This window comes from Trypanosoma melophagium, assembly GCF_022059095.1.
Source record: "Trypanosoma melophagium isolate St. Kilda chromosome Unknown ctg24segment1, whole genome shotgun sequence".
Taxonomy (NCBI): Eukaryota; Euglenozoa; class Kinetoplastea; order Trypanosomatida; family Trypanosomatidae; genus Trypanosoma; species Trypanosoma melophagium.
Window position 1 is genome coordinate 424,171 of NW_027125155.1, and position 16,986 is coordinate 441,156.

General features: G+C 46.1%; 6 protein-coding genes across 6 annotated transcripts; all 6 read right to left on the reverse strand.

Annotated features, from left to right (window-relative positions):
- Nucleotides 1–303: 303 nt before the first annotated feature.
- On the reverse strand, nucleotides 304–4,479 carry LSM04_000049 (RecF/RecN/SMC; the record flags this gene model as incomplete). The annotated part of the gene is made up of 1 exon (XM_067330060.1): nucleotides 304–4,479. One exon carries the CDS (start codon nucleotides 4,477–4,479, stop codon nucleotides 304–306), a length of 4,176 nt encoding a protein of 1,391 aa, XP_067191079.1.
- Nucleotides 4,480–5,359: 880 nt separating this feature from the next.
- On the reverse strand, nucleotides 5,360–6,295 carry LSM04_005853 (uncharacterized protein; the record flags this gene model as incomplete). The annotated part of the gene is made up of 1 exon (XM_067330061.1): nucleotides 5,360–6,295. The coding sequence occupies one exon, from the start codon at nucleotides 6,293–6,295 to the stop codon at nucleotides 5,360–5,362; it is 936 nt and encodes a 311-aa protein (XP_067191227.1).
- Nucleotides 6,296–8,210: 1,915 nt separating this feature from the next.
- Nucleotides 8,211–9,267, reverse strand: LSM04_002909 (uncharacterized protein; the record flags this gene model as incomplete). The annotated part of the gene is made up of 2 exons (XM_067330062.1): nucleotides 8,211–8,459; nucleotides 8,554–9,267. 2 exons carry the CDS (start codon nucleotides 9,265–9,267, stop codon nucleotides 8,211–8,213), a joined length of 963 nt encoding a protein of 320 aa, XP_067191136.1.
- Nucleotides 9,268–10,266: 999 nt separating this feature from the next.
- On the reverse strand, nucleotides 10,267–11,202 carry LSM04_007745 (uncharacterized protein; the record flags this gene model as incomplete). Its single annotated transcript, XM_067330063.1, has 1 exon — nucleotides 10,267–11,202. One exon carries the CDS (start codon nucleotides 11,200–11,202, stop codon nucleotides 10,267–10,269), a length of 936 nt encoding a protein of 311 aa, XP_067191277.1.
- A 1,919-nt stretch (nucleotides 11,203–13,121) lies between these two features.
- Nucleotides 13,122–14,177, reverse strand: LSM04_008902 (uncharacterized protein; the record flags this gene model as incomplete). Its single annotated transcript, XM_067330064.1, has 2 exons — nucleotides 13,122–13,370; nucleotides 13,464–14,177. The coding sequence occupies 2 exons, from the start codon at nucleotides 14,175–14,177 to the stop codon at nucleotides 13,122–13,124; spliced, it is 963 nt and encodes a 320-aa protein (XP_067191307.1).
- A 1,009-nt stretch (nucleotides 14,178–15,186) lies between these two features.
- Nucleotides 15,187–16,121, reverse strand: LSM04_004490 (uncharacterized protein; the record flags this gene model as incomplete). Its single annotated transcript, XM_067330065.1, has 2 exons — nucleotides 15,187–15,713; nucleotides 15,764–16,121. 2 exons carry the CDS (start codon nucleotides 16,119–16,121, stop codon nucleotides 15,187–15,189), a joined length of 885 nt encoding a protein of 294 aa, XP_067191176.1.
- Nucleotides 16,122–16,986: the final 865 nt, after the last annotated feature.

Below are 16,986 nucleotides of genomic sequence, written 5' to 3' on the forward strand. Positions count from 1 at the left end.
CTTTGGTGTCCATTCTGTTACAACCAAGTGGGAAGAAGACAGTAATTAACCTTTGAAATCAGCATACGGCAGTGTCTTTGGCACGACAAAAAAAAAGAACACAAAAAATTTTCTCCACCTCTTACAATATATATATATATATATATATATATAGCAAGAAAGGAATTCTCTAACTAAACAAATACGGAAAGAGAAATTGCAAACCAATACAAACAAGAAAAAAAAGTAAAAAGAAAAAGGAAAAAGAAAAAAAAAAAAAAAAACACCCATGTACTCTATGAAAATCGGGAACCATAATTTGTATTACTCAAGGCGCTCGCTCTTAACCCGCGTCTTTCTAGATCCGGCAACAGGTTTCTTACCACCTTTGTTTGTGTTCCCACTATCTGTATTCTTATTGTTGTTGATGTTTCTGTTATGTTCACTCATTTCATACGGTGCCTCGTTTTCTTCTTCTCTATCTTCCGTAACAACACCAACACCACCGCCGCCGTCAATGCCACTCCATTCACCACTATTGCGAGCATTACCACTCGCTGCACCTTCTTGTGGTGATCGCCCACGTTTTCGCTTAAGCAGTGCAGCTTCTACAACACGTTGGAATCCTTTTGGTTTCAAAACCAAAGTACGGGTCACATCCATCACTTTACAAACACCGACCAATTGATGAGCCATTTCAAACATATTATTTCGGAGTGAAATAATAATAAATTGTGCCCCACTTGTCTGTCGAAGAAGATAATTAGCCACAATGGAGACATTTCGAAAATCCAGAGCAGCATCAATTTCATCCATAACGTAAATAGGTGTCGGTTTAATATCATGCAAGGCAAAGATAAGGGCAAGACTCGAGAGAGTTTTCTCTCCACCAGACAAGTTGGAAATCTGCTTCCATGATTTCTTTGGTGGACGTACAACAAAGTGAATTCCCTCAAAAGGATCATTGGCATCCGCGAGTTCCAAATCAGCATCACCACCATGGGTAAGCATTTGATACACCTCCCGAAGTCGTTGCTGTACTCGAACAAAACAAGACATAAAACGATCACGTCGCTCCTCCTTTAGTTCTTGCAAACGACGTTCAGCTACATCTGCGGCTTCTTTACAATTAAGATAATGTGCACGACCTTTGCGGTGTGCTGCGTCTCGTTCACGCCACAATGCAACAGCGCGGAAATCAATTTCACTATGTAATCGCCTTGTTTCCTCACTTAACGCTTTAGCAAGATGCACAGATCGCTCATAGTCGCAACGTGCTAGTTCTTCTGGTGAAAGACGAAACGACATGCTGCGCACATCAACCTTTGATTGTAACTCTTTACTTGGTCTCTCTCTTGTCTCTGGATCCTTTTCATTTTCATCATTATCTTCCTTTTTAGTACCACTATTTCTAACGGAATCTGCACTTTGTTCCTCATCCTCTTCTTCTTCTTCTTCTTCCTCACCTCTCTCGTCTTCTTCTTGTTCTTGTTGGGCATCTCCATTATCTGGTGAACTCAACTCCAATGTTTCAATACCGTATAGTTCAACATTCTCTTTTATTTTTTCTTCACATCCATCAATTTTCTGCTCAAACTTTGCCAACTCTTGTAGTGCGTCTGCCATCTTGGCGGATTCTACCTGTCGGAATCGCTCTTCATCATCTAAAAGTTTCTGTGCTTCAACTAACGCCTTATGTGCCACAGGAACAGCTGCCTTGGCTGCTTCCACGTCAGACTGTGCCTTGGCAAATTTAGCCTCTGCAGCATTATATAAACGCATACATTCTTCCGCCACGGCAATAGCAGAAGTGAGTGCACCTGCCGCTCCTCTAGCTGCTTCTTCATTAATTCGTTTTAAATCTTCTTCATGTTCAGCAATGTCGCGCTGTTTACGTTGCTGTGTAGCCCGAAGTCGTTGGGATAATCGACGACACTCACGAAGGGCGTTTTCTTCCGCCTCCACACGTTGTTGCTGTGTCTTAAGTTCTGTAGAAAGTGCTTTATAACTTGGACCTCCAACGGCATCAATCTCTTGTTCTAGTCGTTCCACATCGCTACGGTGTTTAATACGTGCCTTTTGTGCCTCATTTAACCGTTTCTCCGCGTCTTCTATCTCTTCTATGAGTGCCTCCCGTTTACTCTGACTCCCTGCAGCATTTTCCTCCATCTCTCTCTCTAGTGCGGTGCGTCGCTGCGCATCTGACTCCATGGTGGCCCGCAGTGTCCGCTGCTCTAACCGTAGCTTCGCCACTTGCTCCGCACTGAGGTGCCGCTGCTTCTGCCGCAGCTGATGCAGTTGCTGCTGCGCCACCCGCTCCTCCTCCGCGGCGGCGACGAGATCGCCCTGCAGACGCTGCAACTCGGCGCGGGCGGCGGCCTTGTCCTGCGGCGGCCTCGCGGCTTTGAGCCTCGCCCCCCGCGGGGTTTGGCCGCCGCCGGTGATGGACCCGCCGGGCTCCACCAACTCCCCCCGCAGCGTCACCACCCGATGGCGGCCGCGGGGCCCGCCGAACGCCACCGCCCGGGCCGTCGCGAGGTCGTCCACCACAAGTGTGTCCCGCACCGCCTGATAAAAGGCCACGCGGAAGCGGCTGTTCGTGGGCGTGATGAGGTCAAACAACCGCGTCGCCGAGGGGGACGGCGGGGTGTAGGCAGCCTCCATGCGAGGACCCATCTCACGCTCAATCTCTTTTAGCACCATCATCGTTACACGGCCAATGTTATTCGTGCGGAGGAGTTCAAGCGCCGCCGTCGCCGTTGCACGATCCTCTACAACATGAAATCCCCATGCATTACTAGCCACACCTGCTGCAATATCATGAGTATCGGCAATTCGACCAAGCTGACGAAGTGTCCCATAGTAACCCTTAAGAGAGCGTTGAGAGAGAAGAAACTCCATAGCACGATCATCAGCTTCACCTTCACGATATGTATTCTTAATATCCTGAATAGCACTGTTAATACTGTGTTTACGCTCTGCTGCTCCTGTAAGAGCGTCTTGTAAACGTTGTAACTCATCCTTATAACGATCCTTGTCTGCATCAGAAAGAAGTTCCTCAAGTTCTGTCGTACGAGCTTTATTACGAATAGTAGCACTATCAATTTTCTGAATTTGCTCTTGAAGTTTATCTCCTGTCATGTCTAGTGATGTTAATCGGCTACGTGCCGTGTCGAGTTGCTCCGTTGCCTCTACTACAGCTCTTTCATATGGAGCAAAAGTAGCTTTTTTCTTTTCTAGTTCTTGACGAAGCGGTTTGAAAACATTAGTAAGTTTTTCTGAGGTAGTATCATACTCCTTTTGTAGTTTTTCTACGCGTTGAGAAGCCGTTTCAAAATTTTGTTGATGAATAACAGCTTCACGATCTGCATCTTGTTGCTGAAGTTCCGCTTTTTGCATTTCATCCTTGGCTTTTTTAATCTGATCTTGTGCCCTTTTTCTTGCTTTGGCTTGCTCATCCGCCCCAGACTTGATACGTTCCACCTCAGCATCGGCTGCTTCCTTCTTTGTTCGTAAAGCATCTCGCTCTCTTGTAATCTCCGCAAGTTCCTTCTTACGCTTTAAAAGATCTTCATCTGTCCTAGACTTTTCTTGCAAATGTATATCCACATCTTTTTTCATATTTCCAATACGTTCATCTATTTCAGATAGAATACGTCGCGGTTCGGCCAGTTTATCCTCTAAAGATAGCATGCGCAACTGGCACATTACAATTAATGTCTTCTGCAAATGATTATCCCGTGTTACAAAGGCAATAGCAGAATTCTTAGCGTCATCAAGGGCTTCACGTTCTGAGCGTAACTTACGTTCATGATCAAGTGCTTCAAGTCGAGCAAGTTGTGTTCCCTCTGCTGCCTTGGTACACTCTGAAATTCTCTCAGCAAAGTTGTTTGTACCAATCAAATCATCAAGATATTCCAGCAGACCTTCTTCACCATCACGTTCTGCTTTTGGTTTCATAAGAGCAATTTGTTCCACTTCACCTTGTAAGATAAGAAAACGATTATGCTCAAGATCAACTCCCTCTTTAATAAGAGTCTCTACTACTTCACGTTGACTTTTCTTTGCACCACCAATAAAATACTGGGACGATCCACTCTTGTACACTTCACGTTTTATAGATAACACACTCCCCAATACCTCTTGTCGAAAATCCGGATTGCATTGTTCGTTAGAAGACTCCATCAAACGCACAAAATTTACTGTTACAGAGGCATATGTTAAATCTGGATGTACGGCAGAACTATGAATAAGTTCAGCGAGTTTCTCAAGACGAATCTTCTTAGCATTCTTACCAAATACAAAAAGCATTGCATCAATAACATTTGATTTACCTGAGCCATTAGGACCAATTACAGCAGTAAAAGTTTTATGAAACGGACCTATACGATGTCTTCCCGCATAAGATTTAAAATTTTCAACATCGATGTCACGTATTACCAATCGTGTTTGACTTTCTACTTCCGAGGAGGATACAGCATTAACAGCAACACTACTCATTCTACTTCACTAGAAAAACAAGACAAAAAAAAGGAGTTGAAAATAATAACGGAAGTATTCCTACCAGATGCGCTAGCCAATTAAATGTGACTGCACTCCATGGACACAGACTTGTCTCTTACCAAACCCCAATACGTAAAAAAACCCCGTGTATATATGAATGCGTATCTATAAAAAAGAAACATTATTTAATTACTTCACTCCCTCTTTCGAAGACTGCATAACCCAAATAAGCAACATTGGTACCAATGAGCATGCAGTCAAATGCCCAAGGATACAGTTATAGTGAGGGAAGGGGGGACACAGAAAACAAAAAAAAAACCTACACAGTTATTCCAATTAAAATAAAAAAAAGCACACAAGATAACTGTATAGTGTATATCAATTGATCTGCAGATGGCCGCGCACACTCGTACGTGCAGCAGAACAGTACACCATCACAGTAGCACACCACACGCTTGCACCGTAATACCCAGTGCTACAGAAGGAAAACAAAAGTATATAAACCAGGGCTGGCGCACAGTACCCCAGCACAGAAAAACAAAAAAACAATAAAAAAACAAAAAAGCACATGCCTGTAAGGCTAATGAGCCCTTGACGAACCCCAGTGGAGCAATCACCAGCAGCCAATGCGTCGTCCCTGCGCTGCACATCAATCAAACCACGGGTCACGCAGAAAACGAAACACGCAAAGAATACAGAGGGGACTCACCTTCTTCACACACACACACACCTGCCGCTTCCCTCAGAACACCCCAGTGCAGCCCAGCAAGCACAGCAGAACAAGAAGCAGCAAGGGACTGTGCACCAATGCAGGACTGCTGCTGCTGTCAGCGGTCCGTGCAACACCAAATGGTACAGAATCCCTGGGGACAGTATCTCATGCATGAGTCAATGCTTCACTCAGTGTCTCAGAAATCTCAATTGTGGTTGTTACCGCTGCACTTGCTTCTTCACTCTTACTGTTAGTCCTCAAGCCTTCCTGCTCTTTGGTCGGGTTTCCAGCCAGTTGATTTCCTGTTCCACTCTGCGAAACCTCCTCTAGTTTCTTCGCCGGGGCAGTAGAAGGAGTTCTTTTCATAATCGCTTCGAGTTGCTTTGTAACACTTTGGAGTCGTCTCAATGCTTGTTCCGCAGCCGCAACTTGCTGATAAGTCGCTTCATCCAACTTAAGACCCCGTTGCCCGGCACGAATGGCACGCTTCATGACTTTATACGCCTTGTTCCGTCTCCTCTCGCTCCTGTTAGTGAGCCGCACTTGTTCCGTCACGTTGAATACCAGGTTTCCTGCACTGTTAGTTGCGCTTAAATATCTCTGCAAAGCAAGCCTATGAGCCCATATCAAACTGTTCAATCCGTCAAACGCATTATAGCAGAGAGTACTTAAATTCCTTACCTTCGATGCCGCTGCCCTCGCATCGGTAATGGCAACTTTTATTTTTTGTGCTGTGTCTTTACTATTCTTCAGCAGCTCTTCAGCTGCACTCTCATCGACAACACCTTCACGCGAAGCAGTCACACCATTTTTCCCCATCACAGCCTCAATGTCATGGCGAAGTTGATCTGCTTCCTGTGCAGCAGATGTAGCACTTTCAGAATATTTCTTGCAAGACATCACTTCACTCTTCAAAGCACGTAAATTCCTTAATGTGTCCCTGCGTCGCGAGGTCATGTTGCCTTCGACGTCCCTTAAAAATTGTGTATTTTGCTTCAAATAGTTCATTTGAGGGTCACTGGTAAGATTAGCATTTGCGACACACGCACAGCACTGCAGCAGTACCAACAGGTACACCACGCGGCGCAGTTGGACGAGCATCCTTGTTTTATTCAATGTCACTGTGGGTTGCTTGTGTCTGTGGCAACAAAGAAGAGAAGAGGAAGAGAAGCACAGCTAACACAGAAGGCAGAGGGACAGAGCAGAGGGCACCACAGCTCCAGAGAGAGAGAGAGAGAGAGAGAGAGAAAGTACACAACATAACAGCAATCAAACAACAAAGTGATGGAACGGTAAACCCATCACACACCACAGAGCCAGACTACATACCAACACCGCAGGGTTCTGTGCTCTCCCCGCTCAGGCCCAATCACACCGCAGCGCAGCGGACTAGTGCAAGGGAGCCACTCCGCCACGCCGGCCGCTCACACACACAGCGGGGGATATCGCCACACCGGCCGTTAGTGCACGCCGCAGACATCAGCGCCCGGCACAGCCACACCACAAACACAAACCCCACAGTCACCGCAGTGGTGTGGTCCAGCAACACAAAGCCCCCTTCCCACTCACAGCCCACACACAATGGCACAGACAGCCACACACTCACGCACTCATACCAGAGAGGCAGTGCGGCAGTCACCAAACCCTACACTGAGTCACACACCTGCAGAGAGGAGCAGAAAAACAAAAGAGGAGCAAAAAGAAAAAAAACAGTATACCAACAGCACACAAGGCACTCACAATACAATAAACACAGGTGCCACTCTCATCAGAGAAAAACATTCACCCACACCAGCACATCAAGTCAGACCCCAAAAAGAAAAAAAAAACAGACCCATTACGTGAAGCCGAAGCGGACCAGTCTCAGTTCCTCCCCGCAGGCTGAAGTCACTCAAGCAAGCCACACACCACACACGCCACAAGGGCACAAATATGCTCGCGGCAGTGCCGTGAGTGACACCACCGAGAGAGAAGGTGAGAACAAAGAAATGTGTTTTCATTGCGTGGGCGGTGCGAGTAGCAAGCTGAACACACACAGAAAAAGACTCAAACACCTACAACCCACCAATATTTTTACCAAAATAAAAATGTAAAGGAGAGTGACTGCGTGCGGCAGACACAATGATAGAGCAAAGATGTAAAAGCGAAAGAAAATCATGACTTAGTGTGGCTGCGATTTCCTGGACACGGTCCAATCCACCCGGAGGTTAACAACGGAAAAGCATTGTGTACTGAACGTGCCGTGTCCATGTCTTTATTCTTGATGTCCGTGCAGCAGTTTGTATATAATAAAAAACAAAAAACTGTTCCATAAAAATGACCACACAAGATACACAAGGTGTATCGGAAACGCAAAAGAGAAACACACAGCTGCACATAACATGCAATGTAATTATGATGAAACACACACACACACAAGGAACAAGCAAAATAATAAAAACAAAAAGAAGAGAAAGCTGTGATCACCATGTGAAGATGTCCAGGAGGCAAGAACACAATTCCCTGCAGTTGGTGTGTGTGTCTCTCGTACAGGGCGAGCAATGGGAATGATGCACACACGATGACAGTCCACACACACACAAAGAGAAGAAAGGCCGGTAGTGTGCGTGTTTGTGTGCCTTGAACCTCCTGCCATCCTTCACATTTCAGTCACGGCAATTGAAACATATCGGGGATTCTATCCCAGTCCCATGGGGAAAAGCAAAAGTTAGTAATATTACGGAACGCACACACACTTCACAAGACGGGCACAGTAAATGGAGGCAAAGCATAGCCCAGATAATGCCAACAAAGAAGGAGGACACTCCATCACAAAAGAGGGTCTGTCGTCTGATGAGTGCCATAGGGAGTCCAATAGATTCGTCCAGCAAAAAAGTGCAAACAAGAGACTTATCGAACAGGATCATAATAAAGAAAAGGTCTGATATTCAACAAAAAAGAAAGGTGCCCTTACAATGCATTCATATCCACTCAAACAAAGGTTAACAACTGTGCAGCTGTGTCACGGGAACAACGATCAGCAAACGAGAGTGCAGCCCAGCACACACAGCAGAACAAGGAGCAGCAAGGGACCGTGCACCAATGCAGGACTGCTGCTGCTGTCACTGAATCCCGATATTGTGATGTCCATGGTAGCTGTAGAACGAGAATCAGTTAGCATATTTTGAGAGTTCAATGTTTCAGCAGCGGTTGGGTTATTACTTGTTTCCCTCTCTTCCTTAGAACCTTCGTCTCTGCCGTTTTCTTTTAGTACATGTTGGTCATTCTGTTGCTCACAGTTGCCGTATTTTCATCTGTGCTCGGTTGTTTTTCAGCTTCCTTTTTTACTGATCCAACGCTTCGTTTATTTCTTCTTTGACATTTCTTTTCGCTGCTCTTGCTGCAGTCTTTGGGTTTTGAATAGCGTCCTCCAAAAGCTTCGCAGCTTCAGCCGCTGCTTCTTCCAGTTTCTGGGCATTGGCAATTTCCCGCTTGGCGGTTGTGGCATCTTTCTTCATTTTCTTTGCGGAACTCTTTATAGCTCTGACATCATCAAGAATTTTAAAGCCCCTTTTCATCTCCTCGGTAGAAACTTTGTCTTCTTCCTCGAGACGTCTTAGTAAACCAGAATAAGCAACACATTTATTGTAGAGTTCAGTCACAGTCACCAAATGTTTTTCTGCGGCAGCAATACGGTCATCAGCCTTTTTATCTGCCTCAGCAGCAGCATTTTTCACATCACGTGCGGCATCAGTGCAGCGATCCACAAGTTCTTCGGCTTCCTTCTTTTCATTATCGGTAACATCCGTTAATCCACTTTTAATCTCTTCGGCAAAATTCTTGCACTCATTTGAGTCATTCTTAGCGCGTTGAGCTGTTGTTTTGTACTTACTCCTTGCGGTACTTAATGCCGGAAGGGTACCATCAAGTTTAACTTTCTCCTCTTCCACCTTAGCTTTCAATTCATCAATTTCTTCTTTTAAACCACTTAAATCAGGATCTCTGGAAGGCGTACCACTTACGGAGTTAATCACACAAGTACAGAAGTGCAGCAGTACCAACAGGTACACCACGCGGCGCAGTTGGACGAGCATCCTTGTTTTATTCAATGTCACTGTGGGTTGCTAGGGTCTGTGGCAACAAGGAAGAAGAAAAAAAAGAACAACGCAAAGAGCAATGCAAAAACAATATGTATACAAACATGCAGAAAAAGTAGTGTCGTCCATGAAGCAGAACTAAAGAATCACTGAAAAAGAAAATACAAAATAAATATTCCTACCAGATGCGCTAGCCAATTAAATGTGACTGCACTCCATGGACACAGACTTGTCTCTTACCAAACCCCAATACGTAAAAAAACCCCGTGTATATATGAATGCGTATATATAAAAAGGAAACATTATTTAATTACTTCACTCCCTCTTTAGGAGCCTGCACAATCAAAAAAAGTAACATTGGTACCAATGAGTATGCAGTCAAATGCCCAAGGATACGGTTATATTGAGAGAAGGGGGACACAGTAAACGAAAAAAACCTACACAGTAATTCCAATTAAAATAAAAAAAAGCACACAAGAAAATGGCAGAGTGTATATCAATTGATCCGCAGATGGCTGTGCACACTTGCAGGTGCAGCAGAACAGTCCACCATCACAGTAGCACACCACACGCTTGCACCGTAATACCCAGTGCTACAGAAGGAAAACAAAAGTATATAAACCAGGGCTGGCGCACAGTACCCCAGCACAGAAAAACAAAAAAAACAATAAAAAAACAAAAAAAAGCACATGCCTGTAAGGCTAATGAGCCCTTGACGAACCCCAGTGGAGCAATCACCAGCAGCCAATGCGTCGTCCCTGCGCTGCACATCAATCAAACCACGGGTCACGCAGAAAACGAAACACGCAAAGAATACAGAGGGGACTCACCTTCTTCACACACACACACCTGCCGCTTCCCTCAGAACACCCCAGTGCAGCCCAGCAAGCACAGCAGAACAAGAAGCAGCAAGGGACTGTGCACCAATGCAGGACTGCTGCTGCTGTCAGCGGTCCGTGCAACACCAAATGGTACAGAATCCCTGGGGACAGTATCTCATGCATGAGTCAATGCTTCACTCAGTGTCTCAGAAATCTCAATTGTGGTTGTTACCGCTGCACTTGCTTCTTCACTCTTACTGTTAGTCCTCAAGCCTTCCTGCTCTTTGGTCGGGTTTCCAGCCAGTTGATTTCCTGTTCCACTCTGCGAAACCTCCTCTAGTTTCTTCGCCGGGGCAGTAGAAGGAGTTCTTTTCATAATCGCTTCGAGTTGCTTTGTAACACTTTGGAGTCGTCTCAATGCTTGTTCCGCAGCCGCAACTTGCTGATAAGTCGCTTCATCCAACTTAAGACCCCGTTGCCCGGCACGAATGGCACGCTTCATGACTTTATACGCCTTGTTCCGTCTCCTCTCGCTCCTGTTAGTGAGCCGCACTTGTTCCGTCACGTTGAATACCAGGTTTCCTGCACTGTTAGTTGCGCTTAAATATCTCTGCAAAGCAAGCCTATGAGCCCATATCAAACTGTTCAATCCGTCAAACGCATTATAGCAGAGAGTACTTAAATTCCTTACCTTCGATGCCGCTGCCCTCGCATCGGTAATGGCAACTTTTATTTTTTGTGCTGTGTCTTTACTATTCTTCAGCAGCTCTTCAGCTGCACTCTCATCGACAACACCTTCACGCGAAGCAGTCACACCATTTTTCCCCATCACAGCCTCAATGTCATGGCGAAGTTGATCTGCTTCCTGTGCAGCAGATGTAGCACTTTCAGAATATTTCTTGCAAGACATCACTTCACTCTTCAAAGCACGTAAATTCCTTAATGTGTCCCTGCGTCGCGAGGTCATGTTGCCTTCGACGTCCCTTAAAAATTGTGTATTTTGCTTCAAATAGTTCATTTGAGGGTCACTGGTAAGATTAGCATTTGCGACACACGCACAGCACTGCAGCAGTACCAACAGGTACACCACGCGGCGCAGTTGGACGAGCATCCTTGTTTTATTCAATGTCACTGTGGGTTGCTTGTGTCTGTGGCAACAAAGAAGAGAAGAGGAAGAGAAGCACAGCTAACACAGAAGGCAGAGGGACAGAGCAGAGGGCACCACAGCTCCAGAGAGAGAGAGAGAGAGAGAGAAAGTACACAACATAACAGCAATCAAACAACAAAGTGATGGAACGGTAAACCCATCACACACCACAGAGCCAGACTACATACCAACACCGCAGGGTTCTGTGCTCTCCCCGCTCAGGCCCAATCACACCGCAGCGCAGCGGACTAGTGCAAGGGAGCCACTCCGCCACTCCGCCACGCCGGCCGCTCACGCACACAGCGGGGGATATCGCCACACCGGCCGTTAGTGCACGCCGCAGACATCAGCGCCCGGCACAGCCACACCACAAACACAAACCCCACAGTCACCGCAGTGGTGTGGTCCAGCAACACAAAGCCCCCTTCCCACTCACAGCCCACACACAATGGCACAGACAGCCACACACTCACGCACTCATACCAGAGAGGCAGTGCGGCAGTCACCAAACCCTACACTGAGTCACACACCTGCAGAGAGGAGCAGAAAAACAAAAGAGGAGCAAAAAAAAAAAAAACAGTATACCAACAGCACACAAGGCACTCACAATACAATAAACACAGGTGCCACTCTCATCAGAGAAAAACATTCACCCACACCAGCACATCAAGTCAGACCCCAAAAAGAAAAAAAAACAGACCCATTACGTGAAGCCGAAGCGGACCAGTCTCAGTCCCTCCCCGCAGGCTGAAGTCACTCAAGCAAGCCACACACCACACACGCCACAAGGGCACAAATATGCTCGCGGCAATGCCGTGAGTGACACCACCGAGAGAGAAGTTGAGAACAAAGAAATGTGTTTTCATTGCGTGGGCGGTGCGAGTAGCAAGCTGAACACACACAGAAAAAGACTCAAACACCTACAACCCACCAATATTTTTACCAAAATAAAAATGTAAAGGAGAGTGACTGCGTGCGGCAGACACAATGATAGAGCAAAGATGTAAAAGCGAAAGAAAATCATGACTTAGTGTGGCTGCGATTTCCTGGACACGGTCCAATCCACCCGGAGGTTAACAACGGAAAATCATTGTGTACTGAACGTGCCGTGTCCATGTCTTTATTCTTGATGTCCGTGCAGCAGTTTGTATATAATAAAAAACAAAAAACTGTTCCATAAAAATGACCACACAAGATACACAAGGTGTATCGGAAACGCAAAAGAGAAACACACAGCTGCACATAACATGCAATGTAATTATGATGAAACACACACACACACAAGGAACAAGCAAAATAATAAAAACAAAAAGAAGAGAAAGCTGTGATCACCATGTGAAGATGTCCAGGAGGCAAGAACACAATTCCCTGCAGTTGGTGTGTGTGTCTCTCGTACAGGGCGAGCAATGGGAATGATGCACACACGATGACAGTCCACACACACACAAAGAGAAGAAAGGCCGGTAGTGTGCGTGTTTGTGTGCCTTGAACCTCCTGCCATTCTTCACATTTCAGTCACGGCAATTGAAACATATCGGGGATTCTATCCCAGTCCCATGGGGAAAAGCAAAAGTTAGTAATATTACGGAACGCACACACACTTCACAAGACGGGCACAGTAAATGGAGGCAAAGCATAGCCCAGATAATGCCAACAAAGAAAGAGGACACTCCATCACAAAAAGAGGGTCTGTCGTCTGATGAGTGCCATAGGGAGTCCAATAGATTCGTCCAGCAAAAAAGTGCAAACAAGAGACTTATCGAACAGGATCATAATAAAGAAAAGGTCTGATATGCAACAAAAAAGAAAGGTGCCCTTACAATGCATTCATATCCACTCAAACAAAGGTTAACAACTGTGCAGCTGTGTCACGGGAACAACGATCAGCAAACGAGAGTGCAGCCCAGCACACACAGCAGAACAAGGAGCAGCAAGGGACCGTGCACCAATGCAGGACTGCTGCTGCTGTCACTGAATCCCGATATTGTGATGTCCATGGTAGCTGTAGAACGAGAATCAGTTAGCATATTTTGAGAGTTCAATGTTTCAGCAGCGGTTGGGTTATTACTTGTTTCCCTCTCTTCCTTAGAACCTTCGTCTCTGCCGTTTTCTTTTAGTACATGTTGGTCATTCTGTTGCTCACAGTTGCCGTATTTTCATCTGTGCTCGGTTGTTTTTCAGCTTCCTTTTTACTGATCCAACGCTTCGTTTATTTCTTCTTTGACATTTCTTTTCGCTGCTCTTGCTGCAGTCTTTGGGTTTTGAATAGCGTCCTCCAAAAGCTTCGCAGCTTCAGCCGCTGCTTCTTCCAGTTTCTGGGCATTGGCAATTTCCCGCTTGGCGGTTGTGGCATCTTTCTTCATTTTCTTTGCGGAACTCTTTATAGCTCTGACATCATCAAGAATTTTAAAGCCCCTTTTCATCTCCTCGGTAGAAACTTTGTCTTCTTCCTCGAGACGTCTTAGTAAACCAGAATAAGCAACACATTTCTTGTAGAGTTCAGTCACAGTCACCAAATGTTTTTCTGCGGCAGCAATACGGTCATCAGCCTTTTTATCTGCCTCAGCAGCAGCATTTTTCACATCACGTGCGGCATCAGTGCAGCGATCCACAAGTTCTTCGGCTTCCTTCTTTTCATTATCGGTAACATCCGTTAATCCACTTTTAATCTCTTCGGCAAAATTCTTGCACTCATTTGAGTCATTCTTAGCGCGTTGAGCTGTTGTTTTGTACTTACTCCTTGCGGTACTTAATGCCGGAAGGGTACCATCAAGTTTAACTTTCTCCTCTTCCACCTTAGCTTTCAATTCATCAATTTCTTCTTTTAAACCACTTAAATCAGGATCTCTGGAAGGCGTACCACTTACGGAGTTAATCACACAAGTACAGAAGTGCAGCAGTACCAACAGGTACACCACGCGGCGCAGTTGGACGAGCATCCTTGTTTTATTCAATGTCACTGTGGGTTGCTAGGGTCTGTGGCAACAAGGAAGAAGAAAAAAAAAGAACAACGCAAAGAGCAATGCAAAAACAATATGTATACAAACATGCAGAAAAAGTAGTGTCGTCCATGAAGCAGAACTAAAGAATCACTGAAAAAGAAAATACAAAATAAATATTCCTACCAGATGCGCTAGCCAATTAAATGTGACTGCACTCCATGGACACAGACTTGTCTCTTACCAAACCCCAATACGTAAAAAAACCCCGTGTATATATGAATGCGTATATATAAAAAGGAAACATTATTTAATTACTTCACTCCCTCTTTAGGAGCCTGCACAATCAAAAAAAGTAACATTGGTACCAATGAGTATGCAGTCAAATGCCCAAGGATACGGTTATATTGAGAGAAGGGGGGACACAGTAAACGAAAAAAACCTACACAGTAATTCCAATTAGAATTTTCGAAACAAAAAAAGCACACAAGAAAATGGCAGAGTGTATATCAATTGATCCGCAGATGGCTGTGCACACTTGCAGGTGCAGCAGAACAGTCCACCATCACAGTAGCACACCACACGCTTGCACCGTAATACCCAGTGCTACAGAAGGAAAACAAAAGTATATAAACCAGGGCTGGCGCACAGTACCCCAGCACAGAAAAACAAAAAAAACAATAAAAAAACAAAAAAAAGCACATGCCTGTAAGGCTAATGAGCCCTTGACGAACCCCAGTGGAGCAATCACCAGCAGCCAATGCGTCGTCCCTGCGCTGCACATCAATCAAACCACGGGTCACGCAGAAAACGAAACACGCAAAGAATACAGAGGGGACTCACCTTCTTCACACACACACACCTGCCGCTTCCCTCAGAACACCCCAGTGCAGCCCAGCAAGCACAGCAGAACAAGAAGCAGCAAGGGACTGTGCACCAATGCAGGACTGCTGCTGCTGTCAGCGGTCCGTGCAACACCAAATGGTACAGAATCCCTGGGGACAGTATCTCATGCATGAGTCAATGCTTCACTCAGTGTCTCAGAAATCTCAATTGTGGTTGTTACCGCTGCACTTGCTTCTTCACTCTTACTGTTAGTCCTCAAGCCTTCCTGCTCTTTGGTCGGGTTTCCAGCCAGTTGATTTCCTGTTCCACTCTGCGAAACCTCCTCTAGTTTCTTCGCCGGGGCAGTAGAAGGAGTTCTTTTCATAATCGCTTCGAGTTGCTTTGTAACACTTTGGAGTCGTCTCAATGCTTGTTCCGCAGCCGCAACTTGCTGATAAGTCGCTTCATCCAACTTAAGACCCCGTTGCCCGGCACGAATGGCACGCTTCATGACTTTATACGCCTTGTTCCGTCTCCTCTCGCTCCTGTTAGTGAGCCGCACTTGTTCCGTCACGTTGAATACCAGGTTTCCTGCACTGTTAGTTGCGCTTAAATATCTCTGCAAAGCAAGCCTATGAGCCCATATCAAACTGTTCAATCCGTCAAACGCATTATAGCAGAGAGTACTTAAATTCCTTACCTTCGATGCCGCTACCCTCGCATCGGTAATGGCAACTTTTATTTTTGTGCTGTGTCTTTACTATTCTTCAGCAGCTCTTCAGCTGCACTCTCATCGACAACACCTTCACGCGAAGCAGTCACACCATTTTTCCCCATCACAGCCTCAATGTCATGGCGAAGTTGATCTGCTTCCTGTGCAGCAGATGTAGCACTTTCAGAATATTTCTTGCAAGACATCACTTCACTCTTCAAAGCACGTAAATTCCTTAATGTGTCCCTGCGTCGCGAGGTCATGTTGCCTTCGACGTCCCTTAAAAATTGTGTATTTTGCTTCAAATAGTTCATTTGAGGGTCACTGGTAAGATTAGCATTTGCGACACACGCACAGCACTGCAGCAGTACCAACAGGTACACCACGCGGCGCAGTTGGACGAGCATCCTTGTTTTATTCAATGTCACTGTGGGTTGCTTGTGTCTGTGGCAACAAAGAAGAGAAGAGGAAGAGAAGCACAGCTAACACAGAAGGCAGAGGGACAGAGCAGAGGGCAACACAGCTCCAGAGAGAGAGAGAGAGAGAGAGAGAAAGTACACAACATAACAGCAATCAAACAACAAAGTGATGGAACGGTAAACCCATCACACACCACAGAGCCAGACTACATACCAACACCGCAGGGTTCTGTGCTCTCCCGCTCAGGCCCAATCACACCGCAGCGCAGCGGACTAGTGCAAGGGAGCCACTCCGCCACTCCGCCACGCCGGCCGCTCACGCACACAGCGGGGGATATCGCCACACCGGCCGTTAGTGCACGCCGCAGACATCAGCGCCCGGCACAGCCACACCACAAACACAAACCCCACAGTCACCGCAGTGGTGTGGTCCAGCAACACAAAGCCCCCTTCCCACTCACAGCCCACACACAATGGCACAGACAGCCACACACTCACGCACTCATACCAGAGAGGCAGTGCGGCAGTCACCAAACCCTACACTGAGTCACACACCTGCAGAGAGGAGCAGAAAAACAAAAGAGGAGCAAAAAGAAAAAAAACAGTATACCAACAGCACACAAGGCACTCACAATACAATAAACACAGGTGCCACTCTCATCAGAGAAAAACATTCACCCACACCAGCACATCAAGTCAGACCCCAAAAAGAAAAAAAACAGACCCATTACGTGAAGCCGAAGCGGACCAGTCTCAGTTCCCTCCCCGCAGGCTGAAGTCACTCAAGCAAGCCACACACCACACACGCCACAAGGGCACAAATATGCTCGCGGCAGTGCCGTGAGTGACACCA